Genomic DNA, 23,365 nt, shown 5'->3' with positions numbered 1-23,365 from the left:
CGCTATTTGCAATAGCCTCTTTTCCAGGGAACGAGTGGAGTTTCGTGTTCCATCGGCGAAATGAAATCCCCTCGCAGTCCGCCCGAGCGGGTTCCTCCAGAAACAACACCTCAATTACCGGCTCGCCGAAGTATTTCCGGAAATCCTTGAAACGCATCCTCGGACCGCTCGTTATTTCTCGTTAACGAAATCACATTAACGAGGTCGCCGTGCGCGCCTCTGATTCGAGTGTCGCCTTGTTTACGCATCGATATGGAGATCTATGGGTCTCGACAGTGAATGTGTACGTATTCCCCGGCGCGGCGTGGCGCTTCGTGCGATCGTACCGGTCAGGTATCACGCGATGTTCCTCTGCTCCAAGGGAATTCAATCGAAAGTCCATTAAGGTCACGTGGCAACTTGTTGTGGCGGCAAGTATGTGCCGTTGCCATTGTCTAAGGTAAACCCGGCCCGGCTATAGCCATCCGAGCTTCCATGAACGCGAGTCCCTGACCGATAGGCCAATACCACAGTGACGTCTATCGAAAGCAATCTACCGACCACCTGTAATCTTCGGTATATCGAGGGCACGTTCTCTTTCCCGTTGCGTTTCGCTGCGGGATGAGAGTCGAACGTCACGGGGCATCGATCATCATTTCGATCGAACGCGTCTCCTGGTTCGAAACCTGTAGCGCGGAAATAGGTCTCGCGTGTCGAAGATAAGGGAAATGAATTCGTCTCGATAGATGTCGGATTAGTTCAACGGTTTGCGTTTTATTACGAAGACATGTTGAAGGGTAGATAAATGTGTTTGTCCTCCCTATGTCGTATACGCTTCATCTCGAGAAATAAATTGCCATTATAATTTATAGACGATAAAGTTTGTTAGACACGCGTGAAGAATGAGACAATATGTCACGTGAAACTAGGCACATTCTCTTCGGGAGTAACCTCACAAAGTTGCGTTCCTATTGAAGAAACACTCGAGTTCTGCGTCGTTTATTTACTTCTCGTAAACGAGCCGCGCTGGCACACATGTCGTGCGTATCGATTTCCTTCCCACGGATTATTTTCGTGCCGAGTTGTGTCGCTGGAAACACGCGCGGAAGAAATGCTCGACCGAGGAAAAAGTACCCTGACCGAAATACTTGGCGTGCACATTCTGCCGTCTTTGTACTCGCCGCCTTCATTTCGCGCGACGACGTGTCCGCAGGACAATCGTGGCTCCGGTTCAAAGAGAGGATGAAACCCCTCTCTTCTCCCAATCGTTGTCTCGTCGTGCCGGCGGGGACGGTAGAAATGTAAACGCATACAACCCTCGCGGTATACTTAGCGCACATTGCCGGAGAATATTTCAACGGCGTTGATCGATGGCCTAAAAAAGGGCTTCGGTTCATCATTCTTTCTTCCTTTTACTCTCGAAAAAGTTAAGTTACTTCAAGTTATCTTCTCCGAGTCGTTTACAACGTGACTGCGAATCTCTTAATCTCTCTGCTCCAATTTTCGTAACTTTTGAGAAATTTTTAACTCGATGTAGACATCAAACCTTCGACCAGGAGTAACGGATGTCTATAATCATTCCTCGACGAAGGGAGAGAAAATTAGATCCTTCTGAGCTGATAGACGAGCAGAAATTTGATCGGGGAAGAAGTAACCGATCGTGGCGCACATAAAGCCGTTCGTCGTTTTCGCGAGACGATTATTACCATAACTGAGAGATCAATGGAAGTCCCGTGCTGGCGGTGGGCCATGCAAGTCGAGCAACAAGTTTCTTATTCTAGTCTGGTAGACGCGCCTTCGCAGAAGAACTTCCTGTATAAAACAGCGCTAATTCTACAACGGCGCGGGATTAACAGGTGGCATGGCAATGCACTCGTTACCATATCGGGCGCGACGCGCTCGTGATCGATTTGGCTTCTCTTGTACACACTTCCGTGTACTTGGGACGCGAAGCGTGGAACTTGAAACTTGGTACGGAACACATCGTGATCGACGGCGACTCTCGCTCTCCCCCGACTTCGTCCCATCTATTATTCCTCCGCGCCGAGGCGTCAATCCCGTCGTTCCCTCTTTTATGTAAATAAAATCAATCGCGTTGCTTCCGATCGAGCTGTAATCCGAGATTCAAGTAGTCCCGCCCGCCCCGATTGGCACCCACCATCCATATTCATCCGTCAAATTCCGCAGGCTCGACTCGCGCAAAATTCGCGAAAGGCAGGGGATCACAGGGGAGAAACTCTGACCAGCGGACAGGGCTAATCCATCCTGTATTGAGGCGCGGATCTAAAACACACGTCTCGCTTTGCTTTCACACGACACACACACACACACACACACACGTACATACAGACTAAATCCCGGAAAAAATACCTTAGCATTCTGGCTGCGCAAATGTACTCCCGCTAGCATAGCTGAGCTGCTGAATATGCTGCCGTCGCTGCTGCTGCTGTTGCTGCTGCTGGATGATGTTGGACGATTAGGGACGATTTTTCCGCCTCGCGATGAACCCGCGTCCTTCGGTGGCCTCCGTAAGACGTACACTTCCTGGCCACCTCGAGGCTGCCGAGCCTCGAGAGGATCCTCTTTCCCGAGGAATCTCTAAAGGGCGTGAAACGAGAGGAGAAGTGACGATGAGAGGAGAAGGATACGAGAGGTTGTCGAAGGACGATCCGATGACGACGACATTGTCTTCTTTTCAGCACGACGTTTTCAGTCGACCCGGATACGCACATAGACAGCCTCGAGCAGGCCGAACAGATCGTCCTCGAGGGTACCAGCAAGTGGTCCTGCAAGATCGCCATCACAGGTGACACGATACTGATACCTTTAGAGAAAGCGTTTTAACGAACCTTCTCCACAATCTCTAACGAGCCCACCGCTCAGTTCTGTAAACCACGTACACACGTAACACGCTTGAGACACACGATTACACTTGTAAAAACTTGTCGAGACATCACCAGAGATCACCGTTTCTTCGTAAAACGGAGAAAATTTTCTCTCACCGAGAGTCACGGGGGCAAGAAGTTCCGAGATCACCGGCGGGGCGCGTCACGTAATTTCCGCCGCTTACTGATTCCCCGTGATAAGTTTGAAACTTGGGGCCTCCGCGCGGAAACGGACAGGCCACGAATTCACCCGACAATCCCGTAATCAGGAACAGAGGCGGCGCATTACGCATCCTGTCGCACCCCTCCGGCACGGTCTCGCGCACACACGCACACAAGCGTCTATCTCTCTCTCTCTCTCTCTCTTTTTCTCTCTCTATCTCGATTTTTCAATCATTATTCGCGCGCGCACGGCTCTCGTTTCAAAGCAAACGCGAAAAGATCTATATCACAGAGCACCATCGGGTTGATAAGCAACGGCGCGTGATATATGAGGTACACTTTGCGTAGTGCCGCGTGCTCCGCAGTCGAGTTCTCGCATTCCAATTGCGCCGGGGCCGCCGGGGCATGCACCATATCGAGCGATCGATTCGCTTCGTCCGCGGCGCCAAGTCGAACGCCGAGGATCGATCGAGCGGCGCATCTGAATCTCCAACGTTACCGTTCATTCTTGCGTAAAGTTCCGAAATATATTAAAGTTGGCCGATATATATATACGTGTATATATATATTGCTATTCCCGTTGTTACGATGAGAACTAAAGCAATTTGCGAGGCTCCGCCGGTCGGTCGTCTGAAAAGCGTAACGCGACGTCGTTCCGGCGTGGCGACTTCAACGATTCAGATATGTCTAGGCTACGTCCTGGCGTCGCGGATAAAATAGCACGTCGATAACTATATTCGTCAGTTGTGCCATTTGCACGCCGTACGGGAAGAACCGGAAACCTACGCGACCGTTTTCCCGTTTAGCGGCGACTTTCGTCTCTCCGAATTTCTATCAATTCGCCGACGCTGCTACAACGCCAGGTGCCAATAGAAACGATAGGCGTCCGGGGCGTGTAACTTTACGCGGCATGGCAAGTAGCGTACGTTGTAGAGAATTATAGTTGCCCGATCGGAATTGCAATCGTAGCTGCCTCTGCCGCGAACGACGTGGCAGACGGCAGCGCGGCGCAAGCTGCATACGTATGCGCTCCTCCGCACGAAGATCGATAGTTCAACGTACAGACAGGCTCAGCTTCCGCGGCCCATTCACGTCGCGTATGAATAGGTATATTTCTTATCTACTTGGAAATTGCACAAAGGAGAATACAAGCCGAACGAGTATAATCCCATTAATCAGGGAATTGGCGTTACATCCACTTTGTCGGGAGAATTTCGCCGGCTCGATTCCCGGCACGTTTCTTTAATATTTCGAGTGCGCGAGATGTAACGCGGAGAGAAAGAAGAAGAGCGCCAACGTGGATCCCCGATCAATGTAATTCGGCTCGCAGCCAATAATGAGAGACGGTCGGGACGCGATCGGGGACGTCACGTCGGAGAACGATCGCCGGGAGAACGCGCCGAAAACGCGAGGTGCCGAGAGAACTCGTCGGGGAAAAGTCCGATGGGATTCGATTTGTTTTCTTTCATCGCTCCCGAGGCCACCGCCGATAGTGAGATCTGGCGAATGGAAGAACCGCCCCGAGATGCGCCCGCAGTCAACGCTCCTACCGCGGGGATTCGCGCAGGCGGGCGAGGGAAAATCTTACGCGCGGAGAAATTTCCCTCGGTCGTCTTAAATAACCGAGGCTCGCCGAGGCTCCCAGAGGAGGGCGTAACGTTTCGGTTGAGCGCGCCCGGGAGCGCTTCACGTCTCTTATCATCGCTCGTATATCCAACACTTCAATAATGGTACGATAACAAGCCGCAACGCATCGTTCTACCCCGCATTAATCGGAGCTGCGGCACAAAAAGCTGCATATTGCAGAGCGGAGTACGCAGACCGATTTTAAACGACGCGGGATTCAACGTAAACTGCATTTTGCGCACTTAACGTAATGCAAGAGACGGAGGAACACTAAGAGGCACTTGATTATTTACGATCAGCTGGAAGGATAAAGGAGGATGAATGGTATTTGCGCCGCGTAACGTGTTCCGGCGCGGGAAAGTCGATAAGCACGGTGAGCATGGCGAGCTGCAACCAAACTTTTTTGCCCTTCAAAAGCTGCCGACGTATATCCAACGGCGCTTTCCTAGTCCGCCGCTAACAGCGGAAGTGGCGAGAGGAAAAGCGAGAGAGGACGGCGGTATGAAAAAGGGTGGGCTACCGGTTTTATCCCGTTGAAAACGGGAGATAAGTAAATAGGGCGCGGTATATTAAAAAAAGGGAAGGAGTATAAAATCGGCGGAATAGTCTGTTTCAGACAGCGCGTCTCTCCCTCCTTTCCTTTTATTTCCACCGTCGCGAGCGTTTCTTTCCTCGCGCGTTTATATACCCTCGGCGCGGAAAACGAGCTCGGGTAATCAAAAAAGAAGCAGAAGAAAATTGAGACAATTTCTGGGCCAAGTTATATCGCCAAGGAACCGCCGGCCACGGCTGTCAACGCGGCGGTGGCTCCGGCTGGTCGGTCCGTTGGCCCGGCCATTTCTGATCTCTGTTCGTGACTCCCGTCCTGATAATAAAGAATTACGTCGAGGGAAAAGAAGCGACGCGATATCGTAACGCACATAGAAACCTTTGCGAGAGGACTCGAGCGTTACTTTTAATCGTCGACTGGAATAATTCGAAACAGGATCGAGCTGTTTAAAGTGGCTCCTGCATAAACCGATCAGCAGTAGAAGAGATTGAAATTTAAGTATGTTGTGGTTGTACATTTTATCAGTACGCGAAACTTCAAACCCGGTCGCCGGTGAAATAAAATAAAGAAAAAGTGTTAAAGTTGTATTTTTAATATTCCAGTGAACACCGCGCAACAGTTACATAACGTCAATATTATAATTTCCTACTCAACAAGATAAACGTAACATAACAACCGTGTTATATTACATTTCCATTGTTAAGTAGGAAATTATAATATTGATATTATGTAACTATCACATGGTGTTCACTGGGACAGGAGTTATGGGCCGAGATCGCTCGCGGAGGCACTTTGAGGGTTAATATTGTTTTATAGAAAAACTAGATCTTAACAAAAAACGAGCTAAACATAATAAATGTCACGAGGATTTAAATGTGCTATTAAGTATACGAGGTCACCGACCTCTGCAAGCAAATGTTATCGGTAAAGTCGAAAGATACAACGTTTTGAGGCAATTTGACAGCTCTTTGAGACCTGACGATGTCACATATTTTTAAATATGTTTTTAAATGTGCATATATATAACCTAGCATATCGATGCATTTGATCAATAATGCATTAAGTGATATTTTTTAATGAAAAAGGTCATGAATTTATAAAACTCAAAGGGCCCTCCCCCCCCCCCCCCAACCAAAGCACCTATGCTAACCGCTCCTTCGTGCAGCAGCCACCATTTCTCGGCGTATCGAATTGCGGTTTTAGCGCTTCGACGTTTCCCCATGTGTGCCTTCTGAGAATAATCTGATTTTGATCGCGCGCCCTCAACGGGTTAACCACCACGAGATAAGGGAGGAGATCCAGGGAAATAAGGGGCCAAACGGGGAGGGTGCGAATTGGCGAGGGAGGTGGAGCGGAGGTGGTAACAGTCGGCGCCGCTTCCTCTTCCGCCCCAGTAATCAAATCTCTTGACTCGCCGGGCGCAAATTAAAATGACTATCTGGCGAGATATCGCTGTGCAGATTGCGCGGGAGAGTCGAGGGGAGAGCCGCGGGAAGGATCGTATTATTCCCGCGGGATCCCCTTCGCCGGAGGGATAATATAATAAAAAGAAACGTGGTATATTCCGCGTGACACCGCGGCATAATCGCCGCGGCGTACGCATCGCCGCAGTGTGATCAATTAAAAATGAATGCGGCTGCGAGCCCGACACGTTAAATTAGCGCGCGCGAGTGTGTGTGCGCGATCTCGAACGAGATTGGATCTGTGTACGCGGCTTAACACCAATACGCGCCGATAACGATCAGCCTCGTAACGCACACGCGAACGACAAATTGCACGTTCGATACCGATGATAATTGCAATATTTATGTTGCGTCGCGACAATCGATTCGACGTTTTTTTCTCTCTCTTTTTTCTTTCTATTGTCGAAATGAGACACGACGCGTCGGCGAAGCGTGGCGTTCTATTCCGTGGGCGTTTTCGGTATTTAGAAATTAAATTCGCGAAATGCGGAGTTCCGTCGTGACGGGTCACGTGGAGCGCGACGTGAAACGCGCGTCCACCCCTGTCCGCATATATTGTTTCGGTTTTAACAGCGAGGGATTTTTCGACGACCGATAGATCCGCTTTACCCGTAATGGATTTGTACGCGCGATGAAGTGCTCAATTTCAATTGCAATTCCTCTCGAGCCGAGCATCCGCTTGCGCGCGCCTCCTTCCAATCTTAAGTACCTCGTGCATAATAAAATCGGGCGAATCGACGCAACGGATCCATAAATCCGCCTCGTTATCGCGTACCGCGGTAATATTCTTGCGGCGGGTTAATTATCAAATTAATGAGGCGCAACGCTCATTCATGTACAGAGCGCAGACGTTGTACGACGTTGCAAAACGCAGTGTGATGCGACACAATTAACACACACGCGTGCATACACGCGCGAATATACGTACACACACGTACAACAAGGCACACACACAGAGACACAGATACAAGGCACACGGACGCGCCTGGACGCGCCGAGACCCTTGACATCTCTCTCACCAAGTGGATTGTGGCGATGACTTGATGATTAATGAGATTAGGTATGAAATCGACATTCATCGAGGGCAGGAAGCGTCGACGATCGTCCCCACTGCAATCGGCGGTGCGAGTCAGAAAGAGTTAGTAGCATGGGCATGTGTGTCTGTCCGTCGATCCAGACCGAAGCACGTTATCTGATATATGATACCACGCACACAGACACACATTCACACGCAAATATATATATATATATATTTATATGTTTTAAATATTCCTTTTATGTTGTCACATATGTGTACACATGTGTACGTATATATCCTCGTATACGTTATTATATGATATATGTACACGACCCAAGCCAAGCTTCTGCACGCTTTTACGATGGCTGCCTACAATGGGTATCGAGTGTCCAAATCGGATGGATGTTGAGCCTTTGCATGCATCTTCTCGCACACGACGTATATAATTATTTGCCGCTACGATGACCAGGCGTATAAAGAGGGGATATTCCACTTTTGCCACTTTTCGCGATAAATAACCGATCGAGAATTGCCTTATCTACGTTCGTGAACTCGTTCGCGTACGAATCGCGTATTTCTGTTTAAAAATTGGAACACACCGCAAGTCCCTCTCGCCCCCGGGGGAGCAAAATTGATTGTTTTAAATCTGAAAAGTTTTGCGAAAAAGCGCCGAGCGATTTAATAATGGAAGAGGTTCAATGGGAAACCACCGGCCCTTCCCGATTCCTCGAATATCTCGAGATAAAAGCCCTGCGGACTCACTACCTGTTTCCAGAGTGTCTACGTGTTTTTAATTAAATTCTCACATAAAGCAGAGTCATATTTATTCATTCGGCCGACGCGCACGTGCGAACAGATGAATATGAAACGTCCGCGAAAAAATTTCTTCCGAATAGTCGATTAAGCGCCGCGAGGATCGAATTGGCGATAACGAAGGAATGGAAGCAACTCGTGGAAGACAATACGAGGAGTTTCTATTTTCTTCTATTTTCCCTAAGAAACGCTACTCGATGTAAGTTAACCCTTTGAAGCACACATTTTTTCCTTCAACCGATTTTTCTGAAACTTAATACTTGAAAGGTTTTTGAGTTGTTGATTACGATTCTGGTGTAAGAATTACAAAATTCAAATACAGATTTTCAGGTGCCATGTTGGATCCATTATGAATTTTGTAATACTGACGTCATATATAATCAGCAGCCTGAAAAACTTTCGAATATACCGAGTTTCAGAGAGATCGATTTTCTGCAATTTCGACTCTTTGTATCGGATCCTCCATCTTGGGTATTAAAATTTTCCAATTTTCACTCCAGATTAGAAGTCAGTGATCTCAAAAGCCCCCAGATACCTTTGGGAATGTCGTATATAGGAATAATTTTTGACTACAAGACATTGCTTATAGAAAACAAAATTTTTAATGAAAACTTTAACTTTGAGCTGCTATATTGAGTCAATTGTCGATAACTTTAGAATTGCGACTTTAGAGTCAGAATTAGCGTACCAAAAGCCTTCTAGACATGAAGTAGTAAAGGCATTGAAGGAAGTGTTGGGTTTTTTATTTCGGGAGGTGTAACATATGTGTAACACCGTGCTTCAAAGAGTTGACAAGATACGGCCATTGAAATGATTAGGCACCCTCTTAATCATTGTACTGTACTGAATCTGAAAAATTTTAATTTTTTTTAAATTGTTCGCTAGAGCGTTCATTGCTTCTATACAGTAAATTTTGAAACAATAAAAATCTCACTACTATTAGATTCAGTACAATATACACCGGAAATCTAAGTGTTACTTTTTTTACACATACTATATACGAGTATGTGAAATTTGGTGATGCACCTTCTATGCACCTCTTTTCGTTTAAAATCACAACGCATGACTTGAAGTATGTTCTTTCACACATTTCTTGCCACTTAAAATTTATTTTTAAACGGTAAGAAATATGTAAATGACGTTTGTCAAGTCACGTGTCGCGATTTTTAACAGAAGAAAGCGTGCAAAAGGTGTTTCACCAAATTATACATGTATGTGTATAGAAGTAACGCCCTTTCTATGCACTTCTTTTCGTTTAAAATTACAACGCATGACTTGAAGTACGTTCTTTCACACATTTCTTGCCACTTAAAATTTATTTTTATGTAAATGACGTTTGTCAAGTCACGTGTCGCGATTTTAAACAGAAGAAAGTGTGCAAAAAGTGTTTCACCAAATTACACATGTGTATAAAAGTAACGCACACTTTGCAGTGTAACGATCAGGAGGGTGCCTAATCATTTTCTATGGCTGCATAATCTTTACGTTACTATGCCTCGTTAGTCGAAGTAGAGTAGCACCAGTGATACGACGCGGATAATTCCTGTCATAAGTAACAAACGCGAAACCGTCATGGGGTAAATGCGGGTTAACGTCAGCCGGGGAGATGCGTATAAAATACGCATACCTCGCCAAATCGAAATCGGGACGGGGCAGTAAAATTTTATCGCTTCGGGGCTGCGCGATGGCGAACGTCGCGGCTTTCGAAAGCCGTAACCACGCGTTTGCGACCGATCGTCCAGCCATCCTCGCCGGCTGGAACCGAAACGACGATCCGGCGAACGATATGACGGGCCCGCGGGATAAATTGTAATTCCGGCTGGCTTATCGGGAAGACCGTCTAAGTACCGTCGACCTTATCCGCGCGGACCTCCCGAGTCGCGAATTCGAGATTCCACGCTGTTATCGCCCGTCCAGTTTTACTCACGATTTTACGAGGAAGAAATATGACGCGACGATTGTCCGACGTATTTGTTCGCGATCCCATCGCGACGCGTTCGCGCGGTTAAAAATGGGATACGGGTTCACCTGGCAAATCTGTTTTTTTTTTCGCCGGCGCGCGAACATGTGTTCCGCCGGATATCCGGTTCTGTTAGCTCCACCGGATTAACTCTCGCAGTCGCGTTCTTGGACACTGGCCAGCTGGCAAACTTCGGTAATGTTTTCATTCGGCGCTATTGTCCCGCGGTAATCGAATTATGTGCACCGCAAGATTAGAAATTTACGTTCTCGGGAATTAAATTCCTCGCGCCCGGTCCAGGCATCTCAGGCCTGACGGACAGTCTTCTAATTGTAATCTTCTCCCGTACCCCAGTGATCAGCGCTCAAGGATTAATCGCCAAGGATAAGAGCGGCACATCCGATCCCTACGTGACGGTCCAAGTTGGTAAAGTGAAGAAACGCACGAGGACTATGCCGCGAGAGCTGAACCCAGTATGGCACGAGAAGTTCTATTTGTAAGTAATTTCGGCAAGTTTCTCCGCCACGCCAGCGGAATGTATAATTCTCTCTATTCCCAATCTCGCTGACTGCGAATTCGCGTTTTCACGTGCGGTGACGTCAGTTGTTGCGTTTGCCCTCCACATATTTACGTTTATATTTACATGTTTACTTATCTATTGTTGAAATATTGAATCATCCCACGAACAATACGGTATAAAAGGGCACTCGACGTATCCTTCAGTTCAAAACTGACACACTCTTATCGCGTCAGGGAATTAAAAGTTAAAAATTGCGGTGGCAAGAAGTTGTAAATAATTAACGATGATAGAAAATCTATCTATTAAAATTTAAATGTCCCACTTTTGTTTCATCTCAAAAAGTTAGTATTACGCATATACTTTCGTCGATCGATTGTCGGTCGCTTGAAATCGGTGAAAGCAATTTAATGTAGCACTCCAATAAGAGTGCGACGTAAGGAGCATCTAGACATCGTAAAAATCACAAACTTGTGTTCGCAGCGAGTGCCACAACTCTTCCGATCGGATCAAAGTACGAGTGTGGGACGAGGACAACGACCTGAAGTCGAAGCTGAGGCAGAAACTGACGAGGGAGAGCGACGACTTTCTTGGGCAGACCATCATCGAGGTCCGGACTCTCAGCGGCGAGATGGACGTCTGGTACAACCTGGAGAAGAGGACGGACAGGAGTGCAGTGTCGGGCGCCATTCGACTGCACATTAGCGTCGAGATCAAGGGCGAGGAGAAGGTGGCACCTTACCACGTGCAGTACACCTGTTTGCACGAGAATCTCTTCCACAGCCTGTGCGAGGAGAACGGCGGCCTGGTGATTCTGCCTCAGGGGCAGAAGGGCGACGACGCCTGGAAGATCTACTTCGATCCTCCCGGCGAGGAGCTCGTCGACGAATTCGCCATGCGTTACGGCATCGAGAGCATCTACCAGGCGATGACGTGAGTGTCGTCGAAGCCGCGTATCCGCAATTGAGCTATCAACCATCACAGCAAGACAAATAAGAATAAATACAGTAAAGTACAATAGAAACTATTAGGAATAACAGTCAAAATTACGCGTCGCGTATTCAAGATTACAACAAACTGTGATAAATGCTCTGAAACAATGAAGGGAAGAATCAGGGCGAATGGTCTTCCGGTCACAATCGTGATTTCGTACTTTCCAGGCACTTCCACTGCCTTTCGACAAAATACTTGTGCCCAGGAGTGCCGGCTGTGATGTCGATCCTCCTGGCTAACATCAACTCTCACTACGCCCACACGACCGCTAGTCCGTCCGTGTCGGCCAGTGATAGATTCGCCGCCAGTAACTTCGGGGTAAGTGCCGGATGTTGAAGATCGCGCCCGGTATCTCCACCGCGCGCAGTAGGGCAGGCGCAGAAGAGTGAGGGATGGCGAATGCTGGAACCCGGCGAGAGAGGAGCGAGAAATACTCGCGCAATTTCCTGGCAACCAGAGCTATCCGTTATCCCGAGCTACTTCTCATATCCTAGACGGTCACGCGTTGACTCGCGCAAGGACGCGCTTTTCGCCCGACCCTCTATCAATTCCGTTCTCACCAGGTCACCAGGAATAAAGGGATCAGCCGATGCGGGAGAATATATATATATATATATATATATAACGTTGGTTAAATAATTACTTCGTAAACTTTCGAGAGGGATTAAGCAAAGTCTCCGACGGCGTCGAGGCGCTTTGAATAAAGCCTGAATCTTGGCGAATTGGTCATTTAGCGGATTAGAACGGATTTCTTCCGAGAATCAGTAACTTGACTTTTCGCCGTGTTGACTTTAAAGGACAATAGAGTCTGAGCGAGAAATGCTTGCATTCGGTCCCGAAACCCCTCAGTCACTGGGTCCATGCCCGTCTTAAAGAGTGGCAAGGTCGTGTTTGCGATTGTATTTTCTACTCCTTTCTTAGCATATAACTTTTCTCGGACGAAAGAGAAAAAATAGCGGAAAGACCGTATGCACGCTATTTAATTAAGATTTTAATTAAGATTCTCTTCGACCGCGTTTCTTTTTCCACCATCTGTAGTTTAACTGACTGGCAGCCAAGGCCGGGCGAATGGATTTTCCTGCCGCACGGGGAATATGTAAATATCTTTTTGCATACCTCCGCGCGAATCGACATTCTCTCGACCACCATAAAACAGCGAACGATATGTGAACCGAAATTTTGCACGAAATTTAAATTCGTAAATCTCTTAATTTCGGAAGAGAACCGGTGAATATGAGAGAGTATGTTTCGTCACATTCTTGAATTATGTATGTTCCCCTTTCGAAAATATTATACGTAAAACTTTCCGGGCACGAAATTCGGCATGGCTGAAAATCGAAGGAGAAAAAAGTTTCAAGTAGTCTCTTAGCGAAACATATAGATATTACATCGGTAAAATGTTCTGAAGGTGTAATAAAAAAAAGTCAACGTATTTACTCGTAGCGTATTTGCTAAAAATGGAAACCCTACCATTATTGATAGAAAAAGCAGAAACTAAATGGATGATTCTCGTTGTAGAAAGAAAAATTCGTCAAGCTACTGGATCAGCTGCACAACTCCCTCAGGATCGACCTGTCGATGTACAGGAACAATTTTCCGGCCTCAAGCCAGGAGAAGCTGATGGATCTGAAAAGCACCGTGGATCTGCTGACGAGCATCACGTTTTTCCGTATGAAGGTCCAGGAACTGTCGAGCCCGCCGCGTGCCAGCACTGTTGTGAAGGACTGCGTGAAAGCGTGCCTGCGATCGACCTACCAGTTTCTCTTCGAGAACTGTTACGACCTGTACAATCGAGAATTCCAAGCGGATCCGAACGAGGCGAAACGGGAGACGGACGATCATGGGCCGCGGCTCGACTCGCTCGACTTCTGGCACAAGCTGATCGCCCTGATAGTCTCGGTAATCGAGGAGGACAAGAACAGCTATGCGCCCGTGTTAAATCAATTCCCTCAGGAGCTCAACATCGGTCAACTGTCGGCGGCCACGATGTGGTCCTTGTTCGCAGTGGACATGAAGTACGCCCTGGAGGAGCACGAGCAGCATAGACTGTGCAAGTCCTCGGCCTATATGAATCTGCACTTCAAAGTCAAGTGGCTGCACGCCAACTACGTCAAGGACGTGCCGCCATATAAGGGCGCCGTGCCAGAATACCCGGCCTGGTTCGAGCCCTTCGTCATGCAATGGCTCAATGAGAACGATGATGTCTCATTAGAATATCTCCACGGTGCCTTTAGTAGAGATAAAAAGGAAGGCGTAAGTGATGATATGCCATAATTTTATCGAGGAATCTCGGAGTGCTGCAGTAGCGTTCTCTAATGGCCCTTCTTATCTTATCTTTTCTTACAGTTCCAGAAGAGCAGCGAGCACGTGCTCTTCAGCGTTTCCGTCGTCGACGTTTTCACACAGCTGACGCAGTGCTTCGACGTGGTGTCGAAGCTAGAATGTCCGGACCCGGAGATCTGGAAAAGGTATATGAAGAGATTCGCGAAGACCATCGTCAAAGTTTTGGTGGCTTACGCGGATATAGTGAAGAAGGAATTCCCCAGCCATCTGAAGGAGGAACGAATTGTACGTACTCGAGAGCAACAAAATTTGCGGAAATTCAAGCCAAGTTATTATTATCGACTGACTTGATTACAAATTGTTTCATTCAACAGGCGTGCATTCTGATGAACAATATTCAACAACTTCGGGTGCAATTAGAAAAGATGTTCGAGTCGATGGGTGGCAATAAGCTCGAGGAGGACGCGGCGAACATATTGAACGAGCTGCAACAACAGCTGAACGGCGCTTTAGACGATTTGGCTATACTATTCGCGAACAATTTGGAACCGCAAATAACAGTTTCCGTCAAGGAGGTAGGAGACCTCTTGTGCGCTATCAAAGGCGGAGGACAGGTAACCCTGTCGCAGCCCCAAAGAAACAACGTAACCCTGGAGGCCGAAGAAGTTTTGAGGCCGCTCATGGTTCTGCTCGACGGTAGCCTATCTCTGTACGCTGAATCGTGCGAGAAAACGGTATTGAAGAGAATGCTGAAAGAACTGTGGAAGATAGTCATGAGACTTTTAGAAAAGACCGTCGTTTTGCCACCTATGACGGATAAGAGTGTACGTGTTGCAATTAAATTTCTTTGGAGGAAAAGTCGATAAAATATTATATGTTACGATTTGTGATACTTGTTTGTTGTAGATGATGTTCAAGAATCTGACGGATAATGCTAAGAATCTCGCTGCGAACGCCAAGATAGAAGACATGTCGAAGCTGTTTAAGAACCACATGGCCGGGAAACCCGATGTCAAGAATGCCCTCAGCGGAGTTATGGTAATGGAAATTAATCAAGTCGTAGAAATGATTTGAATCGACTGAATTAATAAAATTTATGAAGAGAAAAATCGCTTCAAGGCTATTGCTAATAAGTCTACTCTTATCCACTCAGGATATCTCCAAGGAAGTGGAGAAGAATCTTTCGCCGAAGCAGTGCGCGATACTCGAAGTTGCTCTGGACACGATCAAGGTGTACTTCCACGCCGGCGGTAACGGCTTGAAGAAGATATTCGTGGAGAAATCACCGGAACTGCAGAGCCTCCGTTATGCGTTGAGCTTGTACACGCAGACGACGGACACTCTCATCAAGACCTTCGTTACTTCACAAGTCAACCAAGGTAGGTCGCTCCGAGTTTATTGCTCACACTACAAATTTATAAACTGTAACAATAACTATTATTTTTATATGTGTTTCTTGTACTATGCAATTGCGGGATGAAATCGCGATAAAAGCGAAACTAATCAGGAACACACACACACGAATTAGTTAGACACAAACGATATATTCGAACGACACATCACACGTTCCGTCGCGCAATTATCGCGCGAGAAGTCGGTACATATCGTGCGTGTGCGTGTTTTACACTCACATTACGACGTAATGAAAATTGTCGGGACAGTGCCGCTGAACGACGCGTCAACGCTACGTCAGCGTCAGCGTTCGATGAGCAGCGAGAGAGGTGACGAAGGGGAAGGAGCCGAGGGTATGGAAAGCCTCGAGGAACCCCTTCGCCAGAGCAAGCCCTCTCTTCGTCGAGAGAGCCGACAAGGTACCACCAGGGCAGGCCTTAGAAGGTCGCTGGAAGTGTCGGAGAGACTTTTAGGCCGTAGTGAAACTATCATCGTTCCGTCGAGACGTCTTTCGATGCGATTTAGTTTCTTCTTCACCCTTCCACTACATACTCTTTTAGCAACATGAAAATATCCGTTTAATCAATAGGGACAAACGGGATAAGAGCTGTCTGTCGAATCTTCATGTCCGTGCCAATTCTTTATATTTTATTATAAAGAAGAAGAATCAAAATTGGAAATGTTATATCGCCAGTGATAAAAAACCAAAAAAAACTCGGATTTAGGCCTTGCCAGCCTTGGTCGATCTAAATCCGAGAAGAAGAAGAATGTTCCAAAAACGTCTCGACAACGATAGCTGTGTTAGGAAGCTGTGCTGTTATCACTGCCGCTGCTGCTACTACCGCCACTCTTGCCGCTACTACTGAGAACTTTACCGACCAGCAAAATGCCTCTTCGGCCTCATGTTTCCTCAATACAACGCTTCTAACACATATACGTACACACACATGTCAAGAAACTTTTGTCATTAACCACTAAGTCACCATACACGATCTTCTTACAAGCGCGCGACATACGAGTACTTGTCGTTGTCTGGCGCCACGTTGTTCCTTCGAAAATGTTAAGGGACCAATACCCAAAAGCTAAGATCCACAGATTGATCGATCGATCGATCGTCTGCACCATAGACACTTGTATCATACGCACTGAATCTTCGGAGAAACTGTCGCTAGAATTCTTCGAATGCAAAACAGAGTGATTTGTTTTCTTTTCCGATGCAAAACCGATGAAACGGAACAATTTATAATTCTCGACACACACCGTGTGACCAAATAGTGAATACTTTGCGGAGGCTGACTTCGTCTTCTCTGATAATTACGCTGACAACAAGTACCTGACCTGCCTATTATCAGAGCATGTAATCTGCTCTAGAAATAGAAGTCGAGAACTAGATTTTCTTAGCCTTAGTTTCAGATCGTAGCATCAGATAGAATCAGACGAAGTCCGCGTAGTGTCTAGATGCCATTCTAGCTTCATGGCCATTGCACTTAAGCGCGTAAGTTCTCATTGCAAACTTTTAAGTTCCAGATACCGCTGGTTCGGATGAGGGTTCGGTGGGCGAGGTGAGCATCCAGGTGGATCTCTTCACGCACCCGGGAACGGGAGAGCAGAAAGTCACCGTCAAAGGTGCGATCGCAATCTCGTAAAATTTGTCAAACCAATCATACAACATTGACAAATTAACAATGCTAGGTGATAATCTCATTTCTAAAAAAATCTCTTATTCTCCAGTTGTAGCCGCGAACGATCTCAAGTGGCAGTTGGCGACGGGCATGTTCAGGCCGTACGTTGAGGTGAATCTAATCGGACCGTATCTTACTGGCAAGAAGAGGAAACAGTCGACGAAATCAAAGAGCAATAACTGGTCGCCGCAATTCAACGAGAGCTTCGACTTGTAAGTCTCGAACGCAAAATTCAACTCGTCGGTAACTGCTAACGTCTACACAGAGAGAAAGTTCCTCTGACTTTTGTTTTCCCTCATCTTTGTTCTTAGCATGATCGGTAACGAGCAACAACAGCTAGATTTCTACGAATTGCACATCTGCGTGAAGGATTACTGCTTCGCGAGGGAGGACAGGCTTGTCGGAGTCGCGGTGATGCAACTCAAGGACATCGCCGAGGAGGGCTCGTGCGCGTGCTGGCTGTCGCTCGGCAAGCGTATCCAGATGGACGAGACCGGCTGGACGATCCTGCGCATTCTCTCGCAGCGCAACAACGATGAGATCGCCAAGGAGTTCGTAAAGCTGAAGAGCGACATCAGGCAGGAGACACCGCTGCCGAATCCTACTTGAGGAGATACGACGTTGAGTCAATAAGCCGATAGCGAAGCAATTCGAGTACTTCGAGCTTGGAAAGAGCCCGAAGAGGCGAAAAAAGAGAAGGGGAGGAAGAAGGAGCAGGAAGAAGAGGAGGAAGAGAAGCAGGAGGCCGTCCAAAGGGGATCAGCATTTGATGCCTTCGGTGCCACAAGCGAACGAAACCTTTCACGATTCCGCGAGAGAGATGTAATTCGCGCGATTCACCCGGCGAGAACAATCGCCCCGAACCCTTCCGCCCTTCTTCGCCGAGAGGCACACGCAATCCAAGGAGGGAACAATCCTAGCAACGGGATTCGATTTACCGCGGAGCGACTTCTTCTCTCCAGCTTCCCTCGCGCCGTGGAGTTCAATCGAGCGTAATTCCTCTCCCTTTTTTACGAGACACACACACACACATACACACACAGAGCTTCAACCCCGTCCCTGGACAGCGACGACGCACCGGGAACCACCATCTTCCACAGATCTCGAGATAGGACGACGAGCTAGGTCGATCCCGCGTGGTTCGGCGTTCGTCCTGCGTACGACTACAATAACGAAACAAAAAAAGGGCGATTCCTCCCGCCTGCGTTTATAGAGAGTTTAAGTAATCGAGGAGGCGCGGAGCTCGCGACAAACGACGACGACGAGCGATGCTCCGGCGCCACACGAGGCAAGAGACACGTCGGACTCTTCTTCGAGTGCGAGAGACGCAGAGGGAGACGGAGATACGAGGGAGAGAGTGTTCGCTAGACAAAAAGACGCGAAACGTGAAAACAGTGCTGCCAGTACGCAATATATTTGGTAATATTCGTAATGTAAGATAGGACGAGAGACTTAACACCGCGAAGAAACTAAACGTACGGTGCTTCGCGCAGAAGGCGACAGAAACTCTCTCGATCGGACGCGCCGTTCGCCGTTCGCCGAAAGACTGACTTCGAGATGAAAGAAGAGGACCGAGAAGCGAGTCCACGGTACGGTGGGTCCTTGACCGCGACGCGGCCGCATGTGCTGTAAACGGAGGGACGCGAAGTCGAGTACACACGGAATCGTATATACATAAAGTTTACATGCCACGCGCACACACATACACCCACACGTAAGGTTTACACGCGCGTGCGCGCAATACGACCGCGTCGTTTCTAGGCCGTTTGTTCGGAAGGACGAGATTTACTGTAGATACGTGAAAACATTGTTGAGACGAACAAGTTTTTTCTAAATATACAGTTTAAATGTAGCATTGCGTACGACCAAATAGGCACGTCCTGTGGACGTCACGTAGCGACGTGCCGTTAGTAATAAAAGAAAAAAACAGAAAAAAGTTAGTAAGGCATTGTAATTGTAAAGTACGTTCTTATTCGTAAGATTATACCAGAGAAATGATCGTAAGAGTCTGACTGTTGCTGATGCTGTTGCTGCTGTTGCGAATGATGCCGTGATCCGCCCGAGAGCTTCGGAAGCCACGCGAGAGCAGCGTGTACCGATTCCAGACTGACGTGCGAGCTGAACGGGATGCACGCGCGTTGATCCCGCGCTTCCGGAAGTAGCGATACGCCCGGCACGCGGCTGCGAACCCGAATCCACGTTCTTACGAACTGGCGAACGAGCGAACGAGCCTGCAAAATTCAACTCCCTTACACTCTCGCAATTTGTACCGTCGGTGCTCGGATATTCTGGATACTCGGAGTATTATCCGAGTGTGACCGATCATATTAGGATGTCGCCCAAAATTTCGTGCTCGATAATTTCCGAGCTATTCGAATGATATCCGTGAACTTGAATCCGGCTACTTGTAATCTTGTAGCGCACGCAATTGTACCGTAGCTTCTGATTCTTTTTAGCTGTTATTGTTTTTTACGCCATCTCGGAACGTGGCATGAGGCACCGGACGTTAAAGCTGCTATTATTAGTACGACTACCGCTACCGTATATTAGCTTCATTCGCATCTTGTACAACTTGTCTCGTGTGCGTAGCGGTCGTTCGCCCGTCCGTGGAAACGCAACTGCCGCGTTTTCGCCGGTGTCTTTCGTCGGGAAGCTCGTGTCGCGCGAAAAGGTGGGTAGGGAACGATCGACGCCCCTCTTCGCTACGTCTGCTACGATCGCACGAAGCTTCGGTCGGATCCCTCCGTGAGAGAAACTCGAAGGCACGCGACCTCGTATCTGATGAATCCAGTCATCGTCCAGCCCAGGGCTGCAGAGTCGGGCGGGGCAAGTACAACACAACTCCGGAGATTACGCTATTATATTCAAAAGTTTCTACTACGTAGTACGTCTAGATTATACTTACGTATTGTGTATAGTGTCTAAAACTGCTGATGTAGCTGCGAGCGCGGGATTTTCGATCGGCAGACAGAGAAAGAAAGGCGAGGGCCATCTCGAAAGTGAACGTCCGATTATCTCAGCTGCAGGTGCTTGCCAAATTTGAGTATACGAAGCATCAGGCCACGAATTAAAGGATTCCACGTAACAGTGATCGAGCCCACCTCTTCAAGAATCTGAAAGAATTAATCTTAACGTTAAGAGAAGTAAAGTAATCGTATGTAGATTAGTAATTTGTATTCGCTAAATTTAGATTAATTTGTTCAAGTGCTGTCGAAAAGGAAAGTGGGACAGACATTGTCAGGGCATCGAATCCTTCAAGGTCTCTTTCGCCAGTGGCGCATACGGTACTCGAAATTGTATTAACATTCTGTTGGAAGCTCGTTGACTTCAATTCGGCGATCGATTCTCACGAAGCACCTGCATCTGCCGCTGACGGTGTCGGAAAAATACCAAGCTGGTAGGAAAGAAAAACACGGGTCCGCGATCTCGCCACCATCTTCATTTGTAAAAGTGTCTATTTTCTCCGCTGCCTAACACTAAGTACATAATTACTTAATACGAAAGGGCTGGCGAATTCGGCACTCAGATCGGCCTCGTCGACGGGGCCCACCTAGACGGATTACCTCGACACTCGTACCCCCCCCCCCCCGATCGCAGATCCACCGCAATCACCGCGACCGTCGACGGGGTCGGCCGCCAATTTTTCCTCCTACTCTCCGCTTCGATTAATATCTTGTAAGCTTAATGAAAATATCTCGTGTATTCTGTGATAATTACCCCTTAAAGAGGACACCGACACGCTACACCGTACACGCACAAGGAACATATACACGTACACGTACGAGGGGGAGTCCGCGTACGCGGAAGGTGGAAGTTGTACAGGAGCTGGAAACAGACGACAAAGGTAGATGCGACTACAACATCACACCGATCCTATGAACATAGCAACAGTATTTTTCTTCTTTAAATACATTCCCATATTTCTATTCTCTGTAAACGTCCGAGGAGTCTCGTCGCGATAATGGAGGTAAAAGAAAACGAGAGAAAGATATATATACTTACTATATATATATATTTACATTATATGCAGAGTGAACCAGGGAATCGCCTCCACTTCCCCTCGTCTGTCGATTCTGTGATCAATTAGCAGTGGATTTCTCCTCGACGAAAGTTTTATCCTTTTTCACAACTTTCTAATGTTAAATACGTATCTAAGCCTGAAATAAGAGCACTGTGAAAGTAATATTCACTTCGAATTAAACAAAGAAGGCTCCGTCGTCTCTACCGCTCGTTGAAATTCTTAGACTTTTTATCACAGTTTGAAACTTATCGCTGCCTTGACAACCTTTCGTCGCGGAAAAAACCCTCGAAATTGATCGGAGAGTCCGTAGATGAGCGAAACCCGGGACACCCTGTGTACCGCATCGACAAATCGTATTTCTTCAACCGCGATATTATCAGCCGCAAGAAGATACAGACGCCGAGATAGAGGGACGCAAAAGTGTGTAGCGCGTAACGACACGGACGCTTTTAGCTTCGGAAATTCAGTGAACGATTGCATACGATACGATAACTAGTGTGATAATAAATGCGATACGATGAAATAAATAATTAAAAAGGAATCCACTCGAGAAATTACAACAAGCGAAGCTCTGGAAAAATCACCTGATTCGCGCTTAAATCATATGTTTAGCGTATACTATAATTTTACGATTTCTCAGCTCTTTCCGAAAATGTTCTTCATAGTTTCATGTCGTTTTCAAGCCTCTGGTTACAATCTTAAATAAATTGCAAATACAAGTTTAAATAAATGAATTTTCATAGCTAATGTTTCAAAATGATTTCGAATCGTCTTCGAAAGATCAACGACGAGTTACGGGGATGGCGAAATGTGCAAATCGATCCGTTATTGCTTCTCGGTCGTGAAGAAAAATGCTCTGATTATTTCGGATTATCGCTCGCTTGTATCGAAGGCACAATTCCCCGAGAGATCGCCGCAAACTTTTGCGTCCGGTCGTCGCTGACAGCGTAGAGTAGAGAACCGGAAATTCAAGGCAGACTCCAGACCGCTGAGTAAGATACACATCTTTTTTAGCAGGAAGAAGAGAGAGATCACGCGTAACACAAAGAGAAACTAAGGAGAAAAAAAAAAGATATACACAACTGTTGACAATACTATGCTTGAGAATCGTATTGACACATATGTAATGTACCTAATAAATATATAAAACAAGACGGGATGTTTGTGTTTCGTAAGTAAAAGCGTACTAAGAGTAAACTCCGTAATAGGGCGCGGGGAGACACGATGAACTCGCGCGAAACGCGGGGCGCGTAACTTTTGCGCGTATCACCAGCGTGATTTATTAGGTAATTACGACTAACGAGCGAGGAGAGGAAGCAAGCTTCGTCCCACGGGAAGCGCCGTTATCGTCGAGAAAATTTTTCGAGCAGAGGAGAATGAAACGAGAGAGACAGATGGTGAGAAAGATTTCGATCGACACGTCGCCGCTGATGCAGGCCGCGAGCATGCATGGTGACCCAAAAAAGCAATTGTATTCGAGTATGAAACACGCACACATTCGACACGTGGAATACCTGCGTAGAATCCAGAGTACCGAATCTCTTCATCGATAAACGTTTCGTTTCTTCACTCACTCCGACGCGACGCGTTGCTCTCCAGCGAACTGGATGCACATGTATGTATATAATGCCGCATATGACATAAAAAAAAGTATATACATCGCGTACACACAGAAAACACATTACACACACGTACACACACTCATGCGGAATAGCGCTTGTGTGACTCCACATTCACACGATCGAAGCTCCGAACGCGCGCGCCGTCGTCAAGCTTCTCATCCCCGAAAAAGACGGATCATCGTCATTTGCCACCATTCATCATCGTCGCGAACGACGATCGCCCGGTGAATACCAGTATTGTCCCACTGATCGACTCCCTCGATTCGACGACGACAGTCCGTCGCATCGAGACGGCGATCGTGCGGCTCGGGCAAGCGCGTTGCCTCTCGAAATCCTGACAATCCTGGTGACATCAATGCACAGTGAGACGCGATTCACGGAGGATGTCGGCTCGCATCA

At 47.3% G+C, this 23,365-nt stretch overlaps 1 protein-coding gene across 14 annotated transcripts in view; it reads left to right on the top strand.

The window, feature by feature from the left end:
* LOC105570389 overlaps positions 1 to 22,498 on the top strand; it is a 92,779-nt gene extending 70,281 nt beyond the window's left edge. For 8 of the 14 annotated variants that reach the window (XM_012027537.1, XM_012027539.1, XM_012027536.1 and 5 more), the window contains 12 exons: positions 10,811 to 10,952; positions 11,457 to 11,906; positions 12,134 to 12,284; positions 13,485 to 14,219; positions 14,313 to 14,534; positions 14,624 to 15,073; positions 15,156 to 15,287; positions 15,403 to 15,628; positions 15,911 to 16,060; positions 17,163 to 17,267; positions 17,373 to 17,535; positions 17,635 to 22,498. In XM_012027537.1, the coding sequence (XP_011882927.1) occupies positions 10,811 to 10,952; positions 11,457 to 11,906; positions 12,134 to 12,284; positions 13,485 to 14,219; positions 14,313 to 14,534; positions 14,624 to 15,073; positions 15,156 to 15,287; positions 15,403 to 15,628; positions 15,911 to 16,060; positions 17,163 to 17,267; positions 17,373 to 17,535; positions 17,635 to 17,932 (3,224 nt within the window). In that variant the 3' untranslated portion in view covers positions 17,933 to 22,498. Of the gene's footprint in view, positions 1 to 2,678; positions 2,786 to 10,810; positions 10,953 to 11,456; positions 11,907 to 12,133; positions 12,285 to 13,484; positions 14,220 to 14,312; positions 14,535 to 14,623; positions 15,074 to 15,155; positions 15,288 to 15,402; positions 15,629 to 15,910; positions 16,061 to 17,162; positions 17,268 to 17,372; positions 17,536 to 17,634 lie in introns of all 14 variants that reach the window. The other 6 variants (XM_012027544.1, XM_012027546.1, XM_012027540.1 and 3 more) reach the window with 5 other exon arrangements.
* The last annotated feature ends 867 nt before the right edge of the window (positions 22,499 to 23,365 follow it).

The sequence above is a fragment of the Vollenhovia emeryi genome, unplaced genomic scaffold (assembly GCF_000949405.1).
Source record: "Vollenhovia emeryi isolate VEMERY1.0 unplaced genomic scaffold, V.emery_V1.0 DF939120.1, whole genome shotgun sequence".
NCBI classification, from domain to species: Eukaryota; Metazoa; Arthropoda; class Insecta; order Hymenoptera; family Formicidae; genus Vollenhovia; species Vollenhovia emeryi.
This window is presented reverse-complemented; position numbering and strand designations above follow the sequence as displayed.